This window comes from Liolophura sinensis, chromosome 7 (genome assembly GCF_032854445.1).
Source record: "Liolophura sinensis isolate JHLJ2023 chromosome 7, CUHK_Ljap_v2, whole genome shotgun sequence".
Lineage (NCBI taxonomy): Eukaryota > Metazoa > Mollusca > Polyplacophora > Chitonida > Chitonidae > Liolophura > Liolophura sinensis.
Window position 1 is genome coordinate 40,124,108 of NC_088301.1, and position 24,288 is coordinate 40,148,395.

At 37.8% G+C, this 24,288-nt stretch overlaps 1 protein-coding gene across 1 annotated transcript; it reads left to right on the forward strand.

Moving 5' to 3' along the window:
- The first annotated feature begins 70 nt into the window (after positions 1-70).
- LOC135470487 (constitutive coactivator of PPAR-gamma-like protein 1 homolog) lies at positions 71-23,213 on the forward strand. The gene is made up of 17 exons (XM_064749462.1): positions 71-912; positions 10,438-10,520; positions 11,105-11,199; positions 11,954-12,063; positions 12,552-12,643; positions 13,265-13,439; positions 13,829-13,866; positions 14,239-14,379; positions 14,748-14,904; positions 15,748-16,024; positions 16,456-16,564; positions 16,712-16,918; positions 17,190-17,421; positions 17,731-17,899; positions 18,901-18,991; positions 19,302-19,447; positions 19,859-23,213. Exons 1-17 carry the CDS (start codon positions 195-197, stop codon positions 20,157-20,159), a joined length of 3,141 nt encoding a protein of 1,046 aa, XP_064605532.1. The 5' UTR covers positions 71-194; the 3' UTR covers positions 20,160-23,213.
- Positions 23,214-24,288: the final 1,075 nt, after the last annotated feature.

Here is a 24,288-nt window from a genome sequence, read left to right on the forward strand (position 1 = left end):
TTGTTGCGCAATGACTCTTGGGATAGAATCCGGGCTCTGTGCACGAGCGGCTTGTCAGGGGATCACATGGCTTGGTAAAGCGAAGAAGGTGATGCTAGTTTTTTGCACAATTTTCTCCGTTTATTTCTAACTCTTTGGACTTGAAGTGTAGCAGGGCATGGGACAGTGCTTCTAAAATCATACTGTGATAAAATATGGGGATTAAAACTCTTCAGGACTTCGTTGAGGCGAACTGCTCCAGCGCCTGTGTGTCTGTCGATCTGCTGAAAATTTCCAGGGGCTTCGTACCGAAAAGGCGTGGCAAATATGCCGGGCCGGCACGCTTCTGTCTTATTGTAGATGCCGAAAGCTGCCTTGACAGACTTTACGGGGGGTTCTTCTCTGACTGGGTGTGCGGGGGACAGTGGAACAGAATGATTGCTTTTTTGTCAAGCCTTGTCCAAGCGTGTTACAACGCCAACATGGAGCTGGTCGTTTTCTTCAACGGGGCCCTAGAAAATCAAAAGCTTTCTGAGTGGTATGCAGACCAGCAATCACAGCGCAAGAAAGTTCAATTAGTATTCCGTCACTTAAACAACAAAGGTACACCACCCCCAAAAGTGTGGTGGACACCACCTGTTTTCTTGAGAGGTACCCTCCGCATGGCGTTACGTCATTTGGGAGTCACTGTGGCATGCTCTATGGATGATCACAATCAAGAAGTCATTGGCTATTGTAGAGAACATGGCTTACAAGGAATCATAGCCCAAGACCCGCATCATATCATTTTTGATCCACCTCGATATTTCTCCTCACACAACCTCAAACTGACGTACAAAGGCTCGCTGGAAACTAAAGAATACATCATGGATGAAATAGCCAAATGTCTGAACCTGAACCCAAATAGATTTTGTGTCTTCGCAGCTCTCCTTGGTAAGTCAGCACCTGCATGTCCATACACAGTACTTAATGCAGCTATTAAACATTCACAGATTCCTAACCGTGTGTGACTACTACACCTGACAACTGCACCAGTATCCACAAACTTGTGGCCAAATAATCTAACCATTTACTAACACATCCAGCATGACGAAGCAAACAAAGGCTGTTGGGATAAACCAGACCGGAGTAACCATAGCACAATTTTGGGCTAGCCTTTACGGTCTCCGCTCCATCAAGCTTATGGCCTGAATGTTTCTACATATATTCTTAGTAAAACCCACATGTTGTTGGCCTACCTTGTTAGAAAGAAAACTGAAGATAAACATCAAAAATTCAACGTTTTCCTCCAGTTTTTGACTTAATTTTTGCTTTGAAGTTGGCACATCTACTCTAGGAAACGTTGACTGCATTCAGCGCCTGGAACAAATGTTTCAGATACACGGCACAACTTACTGTAACAGAACAGGGTATGCATGGGTTAGGTAGAATTGGAGGTCTTCCTAAAGTAGATTTTGTCTACCCATGTCAAAACAAGGCCAAACATGGCAGTGGAGGAAAACGATGAGCCAGAGTTTTGATGTTTATCTTGGGTTTTCTTCCAAACAAGGTAGGCCAATGACCAAACAATATGTTTTACTAAGAATACATGAAGGAACATTCAGAGCATAAGTTTACCACCATGTTAAAGCATAGAGATGCAGTAGTGCTAGACTGTAAAGGTTAGCCCTAGAGTTGTGCTAGTGTAGTCAGTGATACAACCCAACGATTGAACACTACAGGGGAACAATTGGCTATATTTTGTTATTCATGTCACAGATAAAGAAACAATGCTGTACAGTGTAGTTAGATTGTTAGGGAATAAACCACAGTTGGATTTCAGGTGGCTGCGATTTTTTCGTTGAAATGTCACAGGATCTTGCAGTACAGGGAAGCTGGGTGGTAATTTTCACTTAAGGCCTATGCCTTAACCTCTTGACAGCTTGCTTACATCTACAGTGTAGCCTCACTATAAGACGCCTCATCATCAATTAGATATAACGCGACCAAAGGCTTGTCCCTCAAAAATCTGTGGTGTACTTTAATGCAAGAACAGCTAAAACTGCCAACGAGTAAAGATTTTTAACAAAGAAGCATGTAAATATCACAACATCATTTACTTCATTTCCTACTGTTGGTGTGTGACCCATGTGTTATTCGATATTTTAGGCTTAAGCTTTTGAATATTATGTGGGTATAAGTGAAAAGAAATTAGTTTTTCTATCAATAATGGAAGAGGTTGTAGCAGGTTGCATTTTCTTTGCGAGCAAGTTTGATTCCAAACCCATGTGTGACGTTGTTGTTGCAGCATTACTTCCATGTGTGGCTTCATCAGCAATGCAGTAGCCTACACATTTTGCTCACTGTGACAGGCATACCTCGTAAAGGGATGGTTTGTACACTTTCAGTAAATACTGATAACTTCAATCAGATTATGGAATGGCCATAAAGTCAGGTGTGAAACTGCAGGTAGTGAAATTTGTGTAACCCGCATGCAGACATGTGAGAGTTGAGATGAAATCATTCAAATGTTTAAGAATGGCTTAATTTTTTCCCCTGTTTCCTTCATTTAATACTTTGATTTAGCATGATATACATTAAAATGGTGAACACTTTTGTTCAGTAGCTATGATGCGGTCACAATCATGGGATTAGGTTGACGGTCTGCAGTCCATCATTTTGAACCTGAGGGATCTGAGTTCCAGAGTTACTTCTGATACGAGCAGACATAGATGAATTGGATAGGAAATGCTTTCTAGCATTTTTCTGTAAAAGTGAAGTGGATGAAACTACGTTACCTGAATTCAGCTAGTTGAAATGTTTAGCATGCACTGAATTCTGTGTATCAGCTTGGGCTTGTGATTACACGATACAAGCCTAGCTTGGCTGGCTATGACTCGGACAGTCCTGGAATGCTTGAATCCTTAGGTAACAAAAAATGTCATGTGTTTATAGTCAACTGACAATAAGAAGGCATTTAACCAAACACATTTAGCATCGATACACTTTCGTTAAATGTCAGAATCATCACCTGTATTGTAGTTGTATATACTGGATAACAAGGTGAATCAGTGCACGCTATAGAAAGCACCTTAAATATGTGTCTGGTCAACTTATCCAAGACAACTGGCCCAATGGTATAGTCAACTGGTTCAGATGTTCAAATCATTTGGTTTTACACAGTGAAGTGTCTTTTCCGAATAAGATGAACCTAAGCTAACTGTTCATGGGTAATTTTTTACGGTTCACAAAATTTTCAGTACGTCATAAGATATCTTAAATTTCAGTCATGATTGTCGACCACCAGATATATTACTAGGGGTTTCAGTCGATTTTCAAATTGCCTATATTGGGCCAAAAAAAATTAGACAGTGTTGGACGGTACATCTTGAAATTTCTGATTCAATTTACAGAACTATAAATAGTTAAGTGGTTTTCATTTTCGCTTTGACAAACTTTGGTGTGACCAGCGTTGATTCTTTCCGTCTGCATGTATCAGTTTTGAGCATAGGCCTGTGAAATGTGTGTGTTACTGGTGATAAATGCAAATTCCGACAGTATTTTTTATATTTATTATCAAGGGATATTTTTTATTTTTTATTTGCTGGTGTTGGGATAATTTTTGCCAGAATACCTGGCCTTTGCAGTTCTTGGCCATTTGAAGAAAAAATGTTAGATTTCCTTTATGATTACATCTAGTGACAGGTGATGTTTGAAGAGTTCAGAAAGATTTTGAGATTAAAAATCAGTGCGCTAGTTATCCATCAGTTGCTTATCAAAGACTGATGTTACCTTCCTTTTGAACAGGGCAAAGAGTGCAAAATTTCTGGTGATGTACATTTATTGATATCTGAAAAATACGTATTTGTATTCCAGATATTAACAGGGAACAGTAGTTTTACCATCAGGTCAAGATTTTCATACCACCTGGTCAGCTGTTTTCTTGTTGATGTTGTTGCATTGGTTCAAAAACTTGAGTGATAAATATATTTTAACAGTATAGTGAGTGAAGTAACAAAATATAACACATATAACACCGTTCATTCATTTTGATGTGCCATGCTAGCAATATTCGCTGTTCAGCCGGTTAGTTAACCATCGCAAGACAAGCCGAAGATATCAGATATGTCATCAAAAAGATATTTTACTCTGAAAGAAGTATGCGTTTTTGGTTTAAAACCTGATGACTGGGACCAGTTGACTCAGTACCATTGGACCAGTTGGCTTGGGGTTAGTTGTATTCCTTAAATATCTTTCACTTTGATCCTATATTTGAAATCCAATACCCGTTGGTAGTAACTTTTAATTGAAACAGTGAAGAAAGTGAAAATGCTAAGTTGAGTGTTATTTTGAAATGTTGCCATTAATTGGCTGTGGAAAGCAGCTCCAACTTCTAAGGCCACTGTCTGTGACAGGGTAGTACACCTGAAATGTCCCAAAGCTGATTTGTTAGGGGTGTCACATGAAATACAAAAGTAGTTCATCTTAAAATTTGCATCAGATGTTTTTGTATATCCAGACTTCCGCTTGCACTCGTCATTGTCACAAATTTAGAACAATTTTTTGAAATGACGATAAAAAAAAAACTTTGAAAAAGTGCGAATGTTTTACTTTTTTTATTTACTTAATAAAAAATACAAATGTTCTTCAGAATCTACCATAATTTTTCTGGGGGTTTTAGCAGATTTTCGCAATACTTCTAATGAAAATAATCCACTTTCATTTCAAACGGCCTCATCTCGGCGAAACAATGACACAGTTGTATGGTGATTACTTAACAGAAATATACCAAGAGGGCTCAGCATTGTTGCAAGTTGACTTGCATTAAATAACAAATGAAAGGGAAAAAAAAACATCAAGGGAGATAAATAAAGGTAGTTACACTTGTAAATAAAGTTACCTCCCATGAAAAATTTAAGCTTTTGCACTTAATAAACTATTTTTGGGGGATCCCAAGTAAATTAAATGTTTCAGAATATGTGCCAGTACATAAATGTGATTGACGTCAGGTTTTCTCCTGTCATACTGTGTCCTGCCTCCAATGTACTGATCTTAATGCTGCACTTAAATGAACTAAATTTACAAATTCATTTCCTAACGAATTTTTCTGACAGAGGAAGTTACATTTTACTGGCATCCTCCAGATAGGTTGAAAAAAGGTTTGATTTTTTTGAGGGCAATTGTTTTAAATGTAACGTTTGATAAACATCCAGATATAGCTGGAAGAGACCAAACTGATTCTAGCAGCTACACCAAGGCATATAAAAATGAATTACAGATGGACCTACAAGAGTCATGGATACTGCTTCCATTCAATCAAATGATGATCACAAGATTAAATCAAGGCTGTTAAGGAAGTATGGCCAGAGAAATATCTGATAAGAAAAAGCAGTTATTATGGAGTTTATATTCTGAACACGAGCCGTCTGTTTTATCGCAACTGACCAGTGCAGTGATATTAGTGTGAATTCAATCATTAGATCACTTGTAGACTGTAGTCGCTCAGCTACTGCTCCAGTAGTCCAATCGAACCACATCCTTTGAACACATACTGAAAAAACTTGTATTCAACACACCTTGTGATCAATCCTAAATGGGAGAGAATCTTTCTCTTTACTAACGTACTGCATAAAATTGGTGAGATGTGATATCTTCAGTGATAAGTCATGAATCGCCAAAAGATTTTTTGAAATTTCAGTTTAAGATATCTTTTGACAAAACCCAGATGATCATTGATGAATGTTTTCATTTCTCGTACTTTTCTCAGCTTTGTTGACTAGCATATCAGATACCTTTCACGGTGGAGTGATATAAAATTGGAAGTCAAATTACCTAGCAGAATGTTAAAAAGATCTGGAGAAAACAAATAATGAAAGTATGTGGCTTGATTGTTATTTGACAGCTGCACCAAGGTAAACACCTATACTTGTCCTTTTTGTGAAGTGTGAAACATATATCAACTAGCTATTAAGTTAAGGATTAAGACATAAACCAGCTAAGTAAGAAAAATTGTTTTTTTGCTTAGCAACTAATTGTGTTAAATCTGTCAACAAGGAGCCAGCCCATAAAAGGTGATATAATCTTTAAAATTGAATTATAATATATATTTGCAGCTGACTTCATTGTTTCAGATTGCCTTGGACTATTTTACTAGCCATATAATGTCTTTAGCCAAAGTACACTGAGCAACCATTCTTGATAAATCCCCCAGTGAGGAGAGTTCAAGTAATGTCAATGAAGTTGTCATGGTAACAGAATGAGAAACACAAGGCGTAGCAGTTGTCTCATTGAATGCATGAACATTAGACAGTGAGTAGTTTGATAGATGGAAATCAGTGAATGTGTGTAATCAATAGAGGTTCAGTGAGGATTCGTTTGGACTACTGGTAATGAACAAGTCATAAATTATATTTCCATAAATATTTGAGGCTTTGTTTGAAAAGAATTTGGTGTTCTTGTTGTGACCTGTCTTAATTCAGTTACTACAGACATGATTTTTTTCCGCTTTTTCTTTGTTCATTTTCGATTAATTTACCTGTTTTCCGTTTTTTTTTTTCTGTGTAGTAACATTTTGTAAAGTTCCGATTTATTTCCTCAAAATAAAGTCGAAGATTCTGTCAATTTGCCGATGCATGGCTACCGAAGTCTGGCATTGCCGGAGGTTATAATGTTATCTGAATGGAGTCTATGGTCCAGTCAGATCGTGTGTTTCATTAAGCCCAACTGTTTCAACCAATCGGGAACAAGATACCATTATTCGAAGGCAGAAGCAGAGCCAGCCCGGTCAAAAATGGCGGCAACGTCTCGGAGTATCGTGGATTGATCAGATAAAGATTTTGATGTGCGTACAGTGGACAAGGGGTTGAAAAACATCTGGAGGTGGGATTGGCTTGAACGGAAGGTCGAAGGGGAATATGTGGGAAAATTCATGAGGAAGATAACATCCGCCGGTTTGGCTTTCTGCGAGTTGTGCCACAAAGATGTGCATTATGGGGGTCGCAGATGGAAGGCGCTAGCACAGTTGTATTCTGTGCGATAACATGCCAATCTAAACATTTGACTGAAAATGCTGAAAATGACCTGTACACTACTAACAATGTCTGAACCAGAAAAAATCTGTTACATGTATTAAATTTTGGCTTTGGTACAAAAATGCATTCTTCTCTCTGTCCAGAAGATTAGAGTTCTGTGGGGACAAAGCAGATGGGAAAATCTGTAAGTCAGAAAACAGTGTTGGTTTTCTTCATATTTTACAGGATTCTAGTTTGATTTTAATAGCCAAAAACGTCCCAGAATCCATTTTCAGCCACACAGATTTCGCTAGCTTCCGGGGCCTAGGCGACCCCTGGACCCCGGCCTGTTTGGGCTATGATAGTAAATTTCAGCTATTTTCTTGGTTCACCACAATCATGTCTGGTTACTAGTAGCGCTGAAACTGTTATTAATTTTCACAACTTGAATTACCAAAGATCACTGTTTCAATAGTATTTAGTTAAACGGTAGACTTATTTGATGTTTTATTGTCTTGGGCAGTTAATATGGTTGAGGAGGTTAGCACACCTGCGAGGCGCATTGACCCAGGGGCCTTTCACCAATGCAGTTGCTGTGTGTTCAAGTTCGGATCATGCCGGGTTCCTCTCCAGCCGCACGTGGGGAGATCTTCCAGCAACCTGCAGATGGTTGTGGGTTTCTCCCGGGTTCTGCCTAGTTTCTGTCCACCATAATGCTGGCAGCAGTAAAACTCTAATCAAATAAATAATGTTTTCATGCTGAGCTGATCACAATTGAAAATTGATTAGCAATTTACTATCCGAATACTGGAATCAACATTATTGGACGTGGTTATCTGGTTTACCGTTTCAGCACTAAAAGTTACGTTTCCTCTGAAACTGTGACTCGAGCCCAAGCGGGATCAACCATTGTTCTTTCATATTCTGCAAATACATGTACTACATAACCAGTTTGCATGCAAAGCATTATCGCAAAGAAATGAAAAATAGACAACACAGCTTAGGCTTGAGTGTCTTTAGGCGGGAAAGATTCGCCCTTATTTGAATTGGTCTAGAAAGGCAAATGTTTTCGACTTCTGCTTGGATGTTATTTTTATGTTTAACATATCTAATTGACATAAATTTGGTATTGGGTATTAGGCTTATAATGAAGTGAATGCAGGCCACAATCTTGAACACAAATGTGCGTAAAATAAAGTTGGTGTAATATGAACTGAAAGCAAACAGTATCCCAGGTTCCGTTTAAAGTTTAGTGTTCATTATCCTGGAGGTCACCTTCAAAGCAATTGGTGACAACTGCTGAGTTCAGCATCACTAATTCTTAAGTCAAGCTTTCTTTTGTTCTTTCCTTTTACATTTCATTCCTAAGTTAATTATTACACCTGTCCTGGAGTAATTTGTAACCTAATGACAGTAGTTCTAGGAAGTTCCAGTTCTGTTCTTACTTTGCTGTCTGACCAGTCGAACACTCCAGCCTAACACTGACTTCAGTCCCCACGATCCTCTCCTGCACCAAGTATATTGACATACTGCACATGGCAGGAAAATGTGGACATGGCTTTGCCTGTAAGTTTACGTAAATAATCATAGTATAAGAAGACAATAAATGTAATTTAGGTGTCCTTATGTACTTAGTATCAGGTTTTTACACGCATGTTATAACATATAATGTAAGTGGTGGAAATGATTTCATTTGTTTAAAGATTACCCTCAGAGCATTTTTATCTTTTCCAAAATGTATCTAATGGCCATGAAGCCCACTCACAGATGTTTGGACTTGGCAGAATTGGTAATGTTTGAAAAAGTTATTAGGTGAGCCGCTTTGCAAAGTTTAAGAACTTCACTATAGATTTTGAATATTAACCGCACACATACAAGGCTGATATTTTGTGATGGGTAATTATTTGGGCTTTTCAAAAATAGCAAAAATTTGATTGAATTTGCGATCTATTTATTGCCCAAAAAATCCCCATTATAGTAATTGAGGTTACTGTAAATGAACCAAAATTTCACCTGAAAGCTGCATAATTTTTAGAGATAGATAATGAATGTGAATTGGATGCAGGTGTAAGTTTACAGAGGATAACCTTTGAATTTTTGTGTACTGGTGAAGTTTGCTTTTTGTTCAGTTGCTAATATCTATCACAAACAATCAATATCAAAGTATTGCTGCACTCCTTACATATAAGTTGACACTTTGCCAGTCCAGTCAGCATTTGTTAACTTTTTTGTGCTATGGTATTTCAATTTAACCTCGTAATACATTTCCATTTAATCGGAAACCTGAATTCACACTATTCAAGAAATGTCCTGAGAAGAAAAAAAAAAGGGTGGGGGGCATGTACTTTTGTACGAAACTACTGTTAAACTAGACACTGCAACCATGAGACTCAAAACCGTTTATGCCACTGCACAAGCATGTCTTCACTGATGTATGTATGTGTACTTGTATTTTGAGGGACACTTTAACCATATAGAGTGCTGAGTTATGCACTTATAATTGGTTGCTTGGAAACATTCTGGCACTTTAATGGCACCCTTCTACCCATACATTCATATTTAATGTAACATACTAATAGATTTCTCTCACAATGCAGCCAATAAGTGATAAATTCTTCTGCTCTTCAAGGATGGAAAAGAAAACTATAATGGAGAATATCTTGGTAGATTTACCGGTCACGATGGCTCAGTTGGTAGAGTTTCCGGGGGCGGTAGATCGAAGGTCAATCCTGGGTCACGTCTCACCTAAGACCTTTAAAAGAGGAAGTTGTAGCTTGTTAGGTGGTGGTGGGTCTCCTATTTTAAGAATTAGTAATGTGCTCCATGCTGTTAACGGCCTTACACTAGTTGCCATTCTTATAGAATAATATTTCCCAGTGCTTCAGTTACGTCTTTTTGCTCTAATTTATGTATGCCTAATGTATAATATACCACTGGTTTAATCCAAGCTGTGGTTCTGTTACAAGTGCATGATTCAAGATTTGCGGTTATGCGTCCTTTTAAATCTGCTGAATGTGTGTCCATGTACCTAGTTCTGTATGATTCATTAAGTTTTAGGATGGCTGTTTGAATTGTTGCTGTCTGATCAGTTTGGAAAATGGTTACTTTGGGTTGTCATTTGATTGGAGCAACCGGAAAACATTCTTTACTGGGCATAAGCCGAGCACATCAAAAAAAAAAAAAAAAAAAAAAAATCAGAATTCCAATGAAACTTGAAGAGTAGGACCCCATGCACTTTTTTTGGAGAGTTAGTCGGGTTATACCCAATGGGTATATCTTTTAGAATAATGATGGTGTAATGTCATTTCTTCATCGTATTAGATTTGTGTGCGATTATCCTTTAAGTGTTTCATGGTTTTCTGTTGATGTTGCTTGAATGGAGTTGGTGGCGAAATTTTAGATTGCAATTCATGCTGTTTAAAGGTATATCATTCTTAGTAAGTTACAGCTATTATTGTAATTTGTTTAGGAAATCATATTCTCCCAGAGGAAGACTTGTCGGATTTTTATAAAGGATTGTTAAGTGATGCAGAGGACTCAAAACCAGTAAAGGTAATGGTTTTTTGTTTTAAATTATTTTGAAAATTTTTGCTGTTAAACATTTATAAAATAATATAAATTAAACCAGCATTTCACTTTTTTCAATTTTTCAAGTAGCACATTTTGCTTACTTTTGATTGATGCATCAGTTCATCTTGTAGGGGCAATTAAATGTATATAGAATCAACACTGATTGGCTGACAGTATAGTGTCCTGGGTTAAGCCCTGTAGCTTTGGTCACACTGAAATAAATCTGCCATACCTAACATTTAGGCCTGGTGAAGCATAGCCTGGACTTGCCTGTCTCTAACACCAGCCAATCAGAAGTGATTCTGTACCGTTTAATAGTTTTGTGTGTGAAGAATGATCATTTTCTCATTATGAAGATTTAGTACAAAGTATGTGAAATAAGGATAGTGATCTTCAGTAATATACAGGGTGTGCTGTATTCTTCATGATCTTCAGTGTTACCATGTGGGAAGTCATCAATTCAATGTAAATACGTTTTATTACGCAAGTTCATGTAAAGTGGGTAAATAATGGATTTATAGCAATGTTTATACTTGCATGTCTTATTTTTTTTTTCCCCCTCCTAGTTTACCCCAGAAAATATAACCCAGGCTGCAGTAGATTTTGTTCGAAGCTTGGACTCCATTGAAAACCTGGACACAGTTGGAGAAATTGTCTTCAAGTATGTAAAATTTGAAATGGCTTAAAATAATCTTTAAAAAAGATAACTTCCTCACAAACTTTTATCTCCTGTTTGGTGGGTCTGTTTTACTATTTTATGGGTTTATCTATTGATACAGAGATGATTTTGTTGTGCCATTGTCCATTATGGCTTTTGTCTGGAAGGGGCCTCCATGGTCAAACGGTTAGGATACTAACGCAGTACAAAGACCTAGGAGCCTCTCAACAATGCAGCTACTGTGAGTTCAAGTCCATCTTGTGCTGGATTCCTTAAGGGTTCTGACCACTTTTCCTCCCACCGTAATTCTGCCCTGTAAGACACCAGAAATTGCGTGCAGGCTAGAACTTTGCATGTTCATTTATAATTGTTGGTAGACATATTATCACACTTCACATTTATCCATTTTCACAGTTACCATGGTAACCAGATATTTATTTTCCCTAAATCTATCATGTAGATAGATTTGTCTATATCAAGTTATAACTTTTGTTTTGGATGTGGATTTTCATATTTTGGTGGCTACATCTGTACAGTGGTGGTTTGGTATGCCTGACATTTGTCCATTTCTGCAGTTGCCATGGTAACCGGATTGTAATTTTTACTTTTTGCTGTAAAAACAGATATGGCTTTGTGCCCAGGTTATGGATAGAATTTTTTCCAATATTTGCTTAGGAAATGTTAAAGAAGAAATAAGTTTGGATGATGAACCAGTAATTTCTATTTAAGCATGTAAGGCATGTCTTCTGTTTTGAAGGAATTCCAAAGGTGACAAAACGGAGTTGTTGTCCAAATTCCGTCAGTGCGTGCAGTACTACATCAATGGAACGCATGAAGGATTTCTGAAGTATCGACCTCGCCTGAAAAGTATGTTTTACACATAAATGAGGTGTAGAAAGACATTGTGTACAGACCTACACATAAATGAGGTGTAGAAAGACATTGTGTACAGACCTCTACTTTGCATGCCAATAACATACTGTGTGTTTCCAACTTTGAGTTCAAATGTTGCCACTCTTCATGTACTTTGGTTGTATACAAATTGTAAATGGAAAGAACTGTTGTATTTAGCATGCAAAGCATTAGTACATGTAGGCTATTTTTTCAGACTTGTTGCCAATAAGCTACTTAGCTGGTTTCTTTGTGGCAGCGAAAAACTTGATCAACTCGTCTAAATTAATGGTTAATGGTATGAGTCTGTTGCTTGAGACATCAGTCTTGATGAATATGAGTTTATTTGCCTGGTTGCAAGATGAATTTTGTTAAATATTTAGGTTATAAAAATATGGCAGGTTCACGCTGCATCATATCAGGTTTTGTCGCCATATTTGACCATTAACATGGCATTGTTCTAGTTCCTGACGGCATGAAACAACCAGGAGGCTATCCAGGTGTATTTCAGAATGGTCAGACGAGAGGACCAGGTGGTGCCCAGCAGGCTGCAGCCGTAAGGACACGTTTTTAACTTGATTTACAGAATACTGAGAGTCGATTCTGATTGGCTGGTGTGAGAGATGGGCATATTCAGGCTAAACTAATCTAAGTAGCATTTTATGTATGACATTTAATAAAGCTTGATCAAGGCTACAGAGTTTAACCCAGGAAATCTCCAACTTTAGGTAATCAGATTCAGTTCTGTATCTCTTTAAGGTTTAGAGTTGTGTTGTCCCGAGGGGTATCTTGTACCGTAACTGGTAGGGTGCGGTGGATTTGTGCATGTTACCTCTACTTAAAAACTGTCACAAATAAAACTCTCTTGGCATTAAACACATATAAGATGGAATAAATATTAATCAATTTAAAGGGCAAACAGATTTCCAGATATTTTTTGATTTCTGAGTGGCTGTATTGGTATTATCATTTTGTGTTACATTGGTAATGAGTTGAGGTAGCTATTCCTGTCCAGACAAGATGGTAAGGGGCAGGCAGTTTTGATGTCAAAGAGTTACAACATAAGTAAGATCCAAAATTCTGAGCATTGTAGAGATATTTTAAGTTATATAGAATATATTCTATTTTACCATTGGTGAATGTGTACTGGACTGCTACATTCTTATTTTTTGTGAAGGAGAAGGGAGAGGAAACCTCTGGGTATGGTGATCAGTCCACCCCACAGATTGTGATCAACCCCCCGGCACAGGCAGCTACGCCAACACTAGAAAGCGAGCTGGAGGAGCGAATGAAGGACGTGAAACTGGAAGACAGTTCTCCACCCAACGAAACCGTCGAGAAGGGAGCAGGAGGTGAGTTAATCAGGGCTTATTCTCGGTGGAGGGTGGTTTGGCTTGTAGTACAGATCAGCTCTCTCGCCAGTGTTAATTGGCCAATTGGTATCACCAAGAGTGTGTAAGTGGTGTAATTTGATCTAGCTTTGTATGTGGTGGTAGAAGGGTTGAAATAAAACCTGTTTATTTTGCTTGCTTTCTGCTGGAATTATGGAGTAAATTCTTTGATAGGCACAAGTTTCATTAATTATTGTATGATGCCAATTACTGGATAGGTATGTTAGGAAAGAAAGTTCAGCATGATACATTTAGAACAATTATTGAAAGTCCAGTTAACAAATGAAAAGCAGCCTGAGGTTGCATGTTAGAATTTTTGTTTTATATTATCATGGATTTATTTTTTGCAGATGCTCCAGCTTCAGCTAAACCCCCTGCCACATCTCAGGTATTTGCTATGTGTAAATTTCAGGAGCCTTCGCTAGGCAACTACAATGCATATAGTTCTGTAAGAAAATTGTCTTAGTGTTAAATATCTTTGGAAAATAAAACAAAAAAAACACTTGCACATTTGTGGCTTCTAAAAATATGATTCTGCAGTGACCTGGAACTACATGTATTTATTGCTCAACCTTTATTTAAGGGTTAAAATCGTTTTATGAAGTTTCAGTGGTTCAATCCAACTCTTAATCATCTGTCTTTTGGATAGTTTTGAGGAAATAGTTTTAAAAACACCTTAAATTTTCATCACTTTAGGGTTCCATTTTCTGTCTGGAAGTATTTGATTTGAAGTGCTGTTTTGCTCTGCTGTTTTCTATAGCCATCAGGGAAACCTCAGTCAAAGGCAGGGTTTGACCCATCATCGAAGCTTCCAGTCATTTCACCAGAAATTATGCGCATTGCCAGTGAACGTCACCAGAAAGGTCTAATGACACCATGGGTCTATCAAGTTCTCTCACAGGTGATAAAATTGAACTTCTTAACTCTTATGTGTAAAGAACTTTGTAACTTAAACAGGGCAATTTACACACTGTGTTCTGACTCTTGAACAGTGGCATGATCCAGTAGCCTAAATTTTTTGGCAAAACAATTGTGCTGATTCATTTCTCTAAGTGGGCTACTGGAATATCACCAGCCCAATTAACTCCCTTATCAAAATTTGTGAGAAGAGAATGAGACTTAAATCATCTATGTAGCTGTTGATTTTTACAAGTGTTCGTAAGGAATTTTTATGTGTTATTGAAAGGCTTATGTTGGGATGTTATATATTAGTTAATGGCACCTCTGCTTTTAAAATCTTTGATTAAATAATGATATATTTAATTTCAGGGAGAAGTGAAGATTCCAGCGGTGCTAGAGGATGATTCCAGTCGTGATTTGCCAGTATCTGTGGACCTTTACCGGCCTGTCAGAAAGACCGTTTACTCAGTGCTCCTAAACCTGAACAAACACAAAATTATTTATGAAAATTCCCCTGAAGATAAAGGTACAGGATCATTGTGCCTTAATTTTTACATTAAATCCAAAGAAAAAAACTCTCATGAAGAATGTTAGATGAAAGACCATTAAATACTGTCGATAACAATAGTTTGATTTTTGGCGGGGGGAGTTTTTCACCCTAGTAAAATGTATTTGAAATTTTGGATTCTGGATGTCCTTTGTTGTTGCATCAGGTTTTTAAATGGCTAGATTTCAAAATCTACAATAAAACTTGCCAACACAAACACCTGTGTAAACAGACATTTTGTTAATAGCAACCATGCCACTTGGTCCGCTTTAATCTTCATTTACAACCCATGTGATTTTTATTAAACAAACCGACACCTGTTTATTGTGAATACTGAGAGTGATTTCCAGTCCCCACGCAGCATGCTGCTGGCCAACTCCCACCAATCAATGTTATCCCCGCTGGTGGCAGTGAGGTCAGAAATGCTCTTAGTGAACATTTTCTCTAATTAATGATCCAATTTTGACCAATTTTGTCATGTACATTGCAGGACAAACCGATGTGGCAACCCTTGAAAGCACTCAGTTATTTCAGGCAAATTTCATGCATTTTATGTTAGTCTTTTGATACCATAAACTCGACTGCAGCATAGTTACAAGTCCAAACACTCACTCTCACTCTGCTGTGGCCGAAATACTGTCAGTTTGTAGGTAAATTCTAATCCTTCATTAATTCATTCATAGAAAACTTTGCATGAACTGAAAGGGTACTATGTTAACATCTTCAAGTATGGCATCAAAACCAGTAAAAATAACTGATTTCTTGGTGCAGTGCTGAACTGTAGACCTTATGGCACTCATGAATTTGGGTTTTGTTTTCCAGCCAACAGACTAACAGATATCCATCCTAAATCATTTGATGTACCAGTAAAGGAATGGGTTGTCAGAAGAGGCAGTAACAAGCCGACATACGAAACGGTAGTGGCGCACCCAGTTGACTGGAAAACGCCAAGTATTGAGCGGCTGTGGCTTGGGCAGCAAGCAGACGACAAGAATCGCAGATTACGGGCATTCCTGACATGTATGGGCAGTGACAGCCCACTCATGCTGAACACATCCTATGTACCTCAACACTTACTCCTCATGTGCTGTGTGCTGCGGTATGTTTTTTTTCTTTTTCACACTCCCTCAATGAAGGGATGGACAGTCACTTTAGTTTATGACAAACGGATTTTGATTTTTGTAAGATCCTTTTTAGGTTCTAATGTCGCCCTTATCAGCACAGAAACATCAAATCTTTTTATTGGCACTACAATTGCCGTAATTTGGATACGCAATCATTCTAGTGGTTTTCCTTAATTTAGTGGAATTTAAGATTTAAAGATGCTTTTCTGATGATGCAGAGGTAAGTCTCAAGCGTGGTTGTCTTGCCATTAACTCACCAAATTCATGATGAAATGAATTTTGTTTTCAAATGGACTAAGGTGATATGTGTTTCATTTGCTTAATTTGGGTGCTTGTGTTTTTCTGGCCCACTTCATACTGTCATGGAAATGTTACTAGAAGCCAAACACTGTTTTTCTGTGTGCAGGTATATGCTTCAGTTTGGTCGAATACTGCAGCGCCAGGAGTTAGATGCTTTCCTCGCCATGAGTGTGGCCCCTCTTTTGCTGGATGTACAGACCATGCAGGATCTTAAGGTATAACAGTATCCTGTTTATAACAGAAATCTTTCAGAATTTCAGCTTTCTAATGGCTGTGAACGCTAACAAGTACATATATTACAAAAGTCAGTACAGAAAAATGTGATGTATAAATTTATCTGTTAATATATATCTTGTTTGAAGCTTCCGTCAATGAACCTGCGTGGGGTACAGGTGGCTGCCCTCTTCATGTCTGGTATTGAAACAGCTATCTTCGCTAACGACGTCTGTGGTGCCCCAATTCCCTGGGCCATGTGCTGTCCGTGGCTCTCATTTGATGGGAAACTCTTCCACTTCAAACTTCTCAAGGCCAACAACAATACTCCTTTGATCGACATTTGTGATGGGCAGGTTTGTTTGTATTTGTGTCTTTTGCTTCAAGGGTAACAGGTTTGAAAAGAAATAAATATACACTTCAAAGGGAACTTCCACCTGGCAGTTCACTGCTAGTGACACCCCCTATTCATTGCATGAACCTTATTTAAATGTAAGATGTGAAACTAGATTATAAGGAATAAAACATCTAGTTCAAGTCTAAAACCAAATGCAGTAATAGCAAACTGCTTTAATAAAGGACTAAAGCAACATCTTACTTTCTGGAATACCTTGCTTTTCGTTCCAGGTTGAGCAAGTATTAAGGGTAGAACGCATGCGACAGGCAATCATGGAAAACATTCGTGTGGAATTTGCACAGCCACGCCTTCCAACAGCTGGCTTCTATGGCTACCCTCCAATGCCCAACCCCTACAGCTATGGCCCAATGAACTTCCGGCCCCCAGGATCTCGGCCACCACCACCTATGATGCCGATGAGCCCTGGAGGAAAACCTGGCAGCAGAGGAAGGGGTCTACTGGGTAAAGCTTTGACGTTCTTTTAAGTACACAGCTTAAAAGAATTGAAGTGTGCACAAATTTTCATAAAAAATTTCTTCACCTAAATTTCTTCCCAAACATTGCATTTTCAGAGGCAAATAAATGTTATGAAATGTGACCTTTGGTGCATAAACAGGCATTTTTTCTGTAGGTCATCATCTGACCCTCCATACAAATCTCAAAATGCCTTTCTAAATCAATAGAAAAATCTGAATGGGGCAAAGAGAGTAACTTTGTTATGGCCAATATATTTAGGTCATATACAGTACGGCTTGTGGTACATTGTTGCAGGTCGCTCCCCAGTGGATGCTCGTGGGGGACAGCTAGAGATTGCTGGTGTGGTTGTGGGCAGCTGGGGACCAAATCTGCCCGGAGGTAACCGTGGTGGTCGGAGTGGAAACCAACTCTCCCCTCATGTCATGTCTGTTGGAGGACCTCACAAGGGCTACGAAATGGCAAGGTAAGCAGTGCAAAACTTCATAGGGAAGCTATTGGTCTGGGTGTTATTTTTCATTTATAGTGTACGATAATAGTTTTAAGAAATAAAAAAAAATTTTTTCATTGAATTAAACAATTGTCCAAGATAATTGGGCTTGTGCCTCCATTACCTTGTAAATACCTTTCCTGGTGAAATATCATTGTAGCAGAAGAATTTAATTGTTATGTTGCATGGTATCCAGTTAAGCTTGTTCTTTTAATGTCCTGTATAATAGGCTCCCATATATGGATTTAAGGTTAAGCTATTTTGTTTAGCTCTCTAGATGGGAAGGTTAGGCTTTTTTTTTTTGCCTTTTCTTAGCTCTTGTATATTGGGCTGTCACACATGGATTGAAGGTTAGGCTTTTTTTTTTTGCTCCCTAATTCAGGGTGTGTAAATGCACATTCTCAGATGGCAGGTTAAACTTTTTTTTGGTCCTGTATAATAAGTCATGAGTGAATCTCCAACATTTTTGGTAAAAGTTATGTTTTTTTTTTTTTATTTTTTTTTTTTATATTTCATTTCACTTGTGTACATCCACAAAGGGCCTGCTAATGGAAGGTTGAACTGGCTCCTTGGTTTTAGTTTTATGGGCTTTGTGAATGTTTTTTATTGATTTTAATTTGACTTTTCAATTCAAAAATTTACCAGTTACATAAACTTCAATTTATTTCCTGTAGTAATCATGTTCTCTAGAAATTAAGCCTCTATGCAAGGCATTAGCATTGGAATTGTTCATGGATTTCCTCCGGCAGGTCATAATTTGCATGTCAAAAGACCACTGCCTCCATTTTGTGCACAAACTCTCCCCACAATGACATCTTTACCACCACAACACTTTATAACTTTCATCTTTATTCTGATTCTATTGTATAGTTGACTGCTATAGCAGGTGAGTTGGTAGGATTCTCTGAACGCCTTGTTTAAGTTGGGTTTCCTTATTTATTTTCAATCCACATATGGGCTTGATTTGCTGTTGACAGACGTCCTGGAGCAGCCCGAGGGATGCTTCCTAGGAGGGCAATTAGAGGACGACCTGGGCCAGTATTCAGCGTAGGACGAGGATTCCGTCAGGTATGGCATTGCATTTAATTATGATTTTGGTAGAAATGGTGAACTTACACATGTCCATGTTGATTATAAAAGAAACAAAAACACAAATCGGCACATGGGTTAGTGAAAAAGTGTAGTGAGGACTGTTTGTATGGTCAAATTTCCATAAGTTTCCTTGTGTTTTCTGTGCTATTAGCAAAATTATACTGCGTGTAGATGAATAAAGGGCTGCAATTTTAATGTGTGTAATGATTTTTCTTGCCGGTTACGGTGTCCACAGTTTAACTAGTGAACCATACTAACGAGTTATTGTCTTTTTTTTGTTTATTAGGACAGCAGAAGTTTCTACAATCGGCCCGCCATGAGAGGGGTGAGACCTGCCCCTAAGAAGAAAGTGAAAGTGCCTAGCAAAGCCACAAAAGCTACAAGCACTGTTGCTCCTAAGGGGAGAGGTGCCACTGTTGAGCCTTCTGCAGAGTAAGTACTAAATTTTTACTTGATTACATACATTGACATGATTTAATTCCTGAAGTAAGGACTCTGTATCTTTCAGGACTCACTCATTTGAATTAGATCTTTAGTATATATGGCTTCTGCTTTTTAACCCTGCAGAACTAAAGCTGCTTAAAAAAGAATTTGGAAAGGTTTAATATGTTAACAGTTTCGAAAACTTTGTTTCATATGACTGACATTTACTTGAATAACATAAAAAGTTGTGTGCACTGGGCTGCTATTTTCTTAATGTGAAATGTTCAGCATTGTCATTCACCAGAAGAATAAGTCGATCAGCTGCTGCTTGAAGTCAGGAGGTTTGTCAGGTTAAAATAAATTAAAATAAATTCTAGTGAAGTGTGTAATGTCAACAATATCTTTATGTCCCCTTTCCAGTGGCTCAGCGGTGGTATCAGTGAGCGGCCTGCTTTCCACCCAGAGTTCCTCTGCCCAGGAGGAGAGTGAGGAGGGAACCACGCCTGAGATAGGGGCCATGTCTGACATGGGAACCATGGATGACATCGGTGTCTTCAATGATGTTGTCGAGGACATGCCCTCACTTCCTGCCAGTGCAATCGACTCGCCGAACCCAATTCCATTTGTGACTGGTCCTGGGCCAGAGGGTGCCCAAAGCCCAGACAGCGGTATCCATGGAGACAAGTCCAGCTCAGAGCTGAATGTGGAGCTCACAGCCTAAAAGTCTTCTCCTTTTCTGATGTCTTTACTGTAAATGAAAAGGGTTATACTTGTGAAGGCTTCTCTGAAAGTTAAAGGAGGAAAAACAAAGTGCCATATAATTGTTTTTTTTTTTTTGGTTTTGGTTTTTTTTAGTGTGATATAGCTTGAATCTCTTGGCATTCAGTGTGAGGGGTAAAATGCAAATTCTATATTTAACACCTGATCTCAATTTCTTTAAACTGACCCAGTTTGATAGTAGGCATGGGTGAAAATCTCCAATTCATTCACTCTCCCCACACGCACACAATGGTGAGAAGAGGTGATATTTATAGACTGAGACTTTACTCCGTTCTTCTGCTAGGTTCCTTACATTGTACATGTCTGAGCCCATCGTATTCTGCTTTAATGTACTGAAAAACTTGGCAGTTCAGGATGACATGGTATAATCCATGGTAGGAAAATTTTAAGTCTTGGATGGATGAATTATGTCCAAGCTTTCTGATTAAAGTCACAAAGTTTTGTCAAGAGGTTTGTATGTGATTGATGATTTTTGAAATCATGGTATGAATTTGGATAGAAATCTTGAAACTGGTTGAGAGCAGTTATTGCAGATAGAAAACGGCCAGATATTTTGACTTGGTACATGATGCTCTGTACATGAAAGTGAAGAGTGGTGGAGTGCAATTGTAGGGAACCTAGTGTAGTAACATCAGCCATGAACTTTGATCACAAAGAATTCACATCCGTCTTGGTAGTTCTCTGACCATTACCTGTCAAAGGAGACAAGTCTTCCTATCCTCTTTGGTGCATTTATTGTTGCATTTATTATTTCTTATTTATTTTTCCCTGTTCCCCTTGAATCTAAAGAAAGCACTAAACTGAAGTGGAGCCAGTACTGAAGTGTAGTTTTTTGGTTTGGCTTGTTGTTTTCATTATGCCTTGGAACCAGCTTTCAGTATGGGTGCTTTTGATAAGCTCTGGATCTCCACTTCAGAATTTGTACTTTCTTTAGCACTAGATGGGAAGACAAATGTCTGACAGTTCTGGTGAGAGAAATTCCAAAATTGGAGAATTCAGTGTGAAGGGAGATAACCTATGTCATGTCAAGTGATGGACTGAGATCAACTATGGGGCATGCTCCACAAGCTATATCATAGTATCCAATGTCAATCATGTGAGTTATAAAAGGGGACTCGGATAAATATCTTTTTGTTACTCATGATTTTGTTAAACTAGCACTCTATTTTGTCCGTGAATTTGAATGGGTGAAATTTCCATAGACAAAGTGTTTTCTTCTTTAGCTTGCCAGATGAGCTTTCAGGGTAGCTGTCTGTTGCAAGTTGTTATTCAAAAAGACATGAAGTTATTAAAAGCCGTTCACGAGAAGAACGGCTACAGACCTGCAAGGTGTACAGTTTCCGATGACATCGGCGAATGTTGTTGCTAGATGTCAACGCAAATGCACATCTTATTTTGGCGGAAGTCATTGTTGCACATTTTGAACAAGTGAGCGAATTGTCCTCGGCGTCATTCCGTCAGAATGGCCTAGCCCATGTGCTGTGCTAACCACAAAATCCCAGGAGAGGATGAACTACCTGCAGCTCGCCAGCCAAATCTAGTTCTATAACAAGAGCTGCAGAGTTGCGTTTGATGTTGGTTTATTTTTGACATCATTTTATACCAAGAAATGTATTATTTTTGTACATTTCATATTTGTTTTTTGTACATTGACAGTGATGTTTTCTTTTTTTTTTTTTTTTTTCCTTTTGGTTTTTTGGGGAAATGAGCTGGATGTTGTTTTTGAGTGGATATTTTTGGACTGAGGTCAACTTTTATGAAGGAATGTGGGCAGACGGAATGGGTGTTGGTAGTATGGGGCGACTTGTATGGTTTAAGGGAGCGATCAGCAGTAGTCAGGGGCTCTCCTGTCATCGGTTCACTAATAAGACTATCTCACAAGATAAAGGTTGCTTCCAGGGATCAATCACAATTGGTCTCCAAGTAGGGCTAATCGAAATCGAAACACATACCAGTATTGTGGTTCTAAGGAGCAGTGCAGATGAGGGGACCCTGCATTAACCTCTCCGAAACAGCTTGACTTCTCTATGGATACCTGATTTTTTTGGGCATCTCTCATTTCTCATGATTAAATATGTATTCTTACATGCGAATATTGAATTGTTAACCTGCATCTTTCTGCAAGGGAGAATTTTTTGTTGTGGCGATGAGGTCCCTCTATTGTATCAGACATGTTCTTGCAATAGAAATTTGATGAACAGGACTTCAGTAGCCAGGTTGACTTTGCTTTCCGCTCCTGCTTTTGTCACATTTTTCTGAGAATCAATGAGGGTAAACATCAGCAAATGTTTCAAACCATATTTCTTCTTTTCTTGGTTTGAAAATTTAGCAACTGTTTTGTGTATGGGGGCAGGGTCGTCGTTCATGCTGTATCTGTGAACAAGATGACCAGACTGAACAAACATCACATAAATGCACTTTGTAAAACCTAAGTGCCAAGGGGGCTAATGAAAGTTTTTTTTTTTTAAATTTTATTGTAAAGCTTGGGTTTAACATTACTGTTTCATACAAAAAACATAACTTGAGAGTTATACCAATAATGGGATAAATCATGGAAGGAAGTTGAAAAAAAAATCTTGGATGGAAATGTGGTTCCTTTTCATCAGTAGGTCAGAGACTTTCGAAAAAGAGGGAAAAATTATTCATTCTGTGCACGAATGTTGAAGTTGAAAAAAAAAAAAACAGAAAAATAAACAGGTGTTGGTCGAGATAAAAAAGGCAAATGGTTTTCATCTTTGTACAATGAAAGTACTGTTATCCACATACCTGTGTATTCACCAGAATGTATATGAACCATGAGTTACCTTGAGATTGGTTCATTCACATGACTGCGTATTAGCAGTTGTCAGAAGCTTACAGGATCATAGGCACTCTGTTATTTGGACCAAGGACCATAGACCAAAACATGGGTAATATAAGCTTTCTAAATTGAAAGTTAGGCTTGATTATTAAATACACCGTTTGCTTATGTGGTCTTGTTACTCCAATGTAATAAAGTTTTCAATTTTTTTTTTTTTTTTTTTTTTTTAATAAAATGGCGACTTTGTGTTGGACAGACAGTTGTCTAGTAAATTCCAACTATAATGATACCACACTTATTACTTACTATTGACACACCCAAATAACCTTATGATTATTAATAGGGAGCTTTGGTTTTCACAATGTTATATGAAGATGAAAATTCACTTTTTGAGTTGTGTGGTTTTTCTGCATGACAGAGTTTGAAGTAGACAAAAGAAAATATCTTTGAAACAGTTATAGCATTAGCAGGCAACTGTTCAAAATGAATATAAGCTGTAGTCTGTTATAAACATGTATGTAGTTAAAATTTACAACTTGAGAGGTTGAAGTTTTTGTTGTTTGTCTATCCAGTTGAAATGTAATTAAGTCGTATATTAACATCTTGATAATTTACTGTGCTTTGATTCAAGAAAAAATATCACTGAAGTTATTTAAATGGCTGGAACCTAATTGAGATGAAGCCACATGATAAATTGAGAAACCTCTTTCAGCTTTTGACAAGGCAACTTGAAAGTGGCATCTTCATGGGGCTTATAAGCAGTCCAAGAATAAAAAAATACAAAAAAAAAAGCTTTCTTGAACAAAGTTATGTTAATATTTCTGAATGTTTGCATCTGCTTTTTGTTGAGAATTAAATTTAATGCTGATAAAAGTACATAATCTCGTTTAAACTCGAAAATAAATGTATACTTGGGGCTTTGAGATATTTTACAGTGACAGCTCTTGACAGAGAGAGGAAGGAACACGGTGTCCAAAATAAGACGCAAGATAAACTGATATAATTTCTGTTTTGTCTCGCCATGAAACTATGGTATGGATTAGTTAAAAGTAACAATATTTGTAGGTATATTGGTCTTTCTATATATATAAGTATATATGTATACGTATAATATGACTACATAAAGGACACATTTTCCAGTCATTTGTCCCAGCTAATGTGCTGCTGCTTTTCTTTATCCTTTAAAAAAATTGTGCTAAGGAAAACATTAGATTTGTATTGTAAGTCCAAGCAATTTATCATGTAAAATTGTGCTATATAGTGAACATGT

Excerpts from the sequence above, each read along its gene's own strand:
- LOC135470487 (XM_064749462.1), top strand. The coding sequence starts at position 195 with ATGGGGATTAAAACTCTTCAGGACTTCGTTGAGGCGAACTGCTCCAGC. Across the intron at positions 12,644-13,264 it reads GTGCCCAGCAGGCTGCAGCC|GAGAAGGGAGAGGAAACCTC; the intron begins GTAAGGACACGT and ends TTTTTTGTGAAG. Across the intron at positions 13,867-14,238 it reads AACCCCCTGCCACATCTCAG|CCATCAGGGAAACCTCAGTC; the intron begins GTATTTGCTATG and ends TGTTTTCTATAG.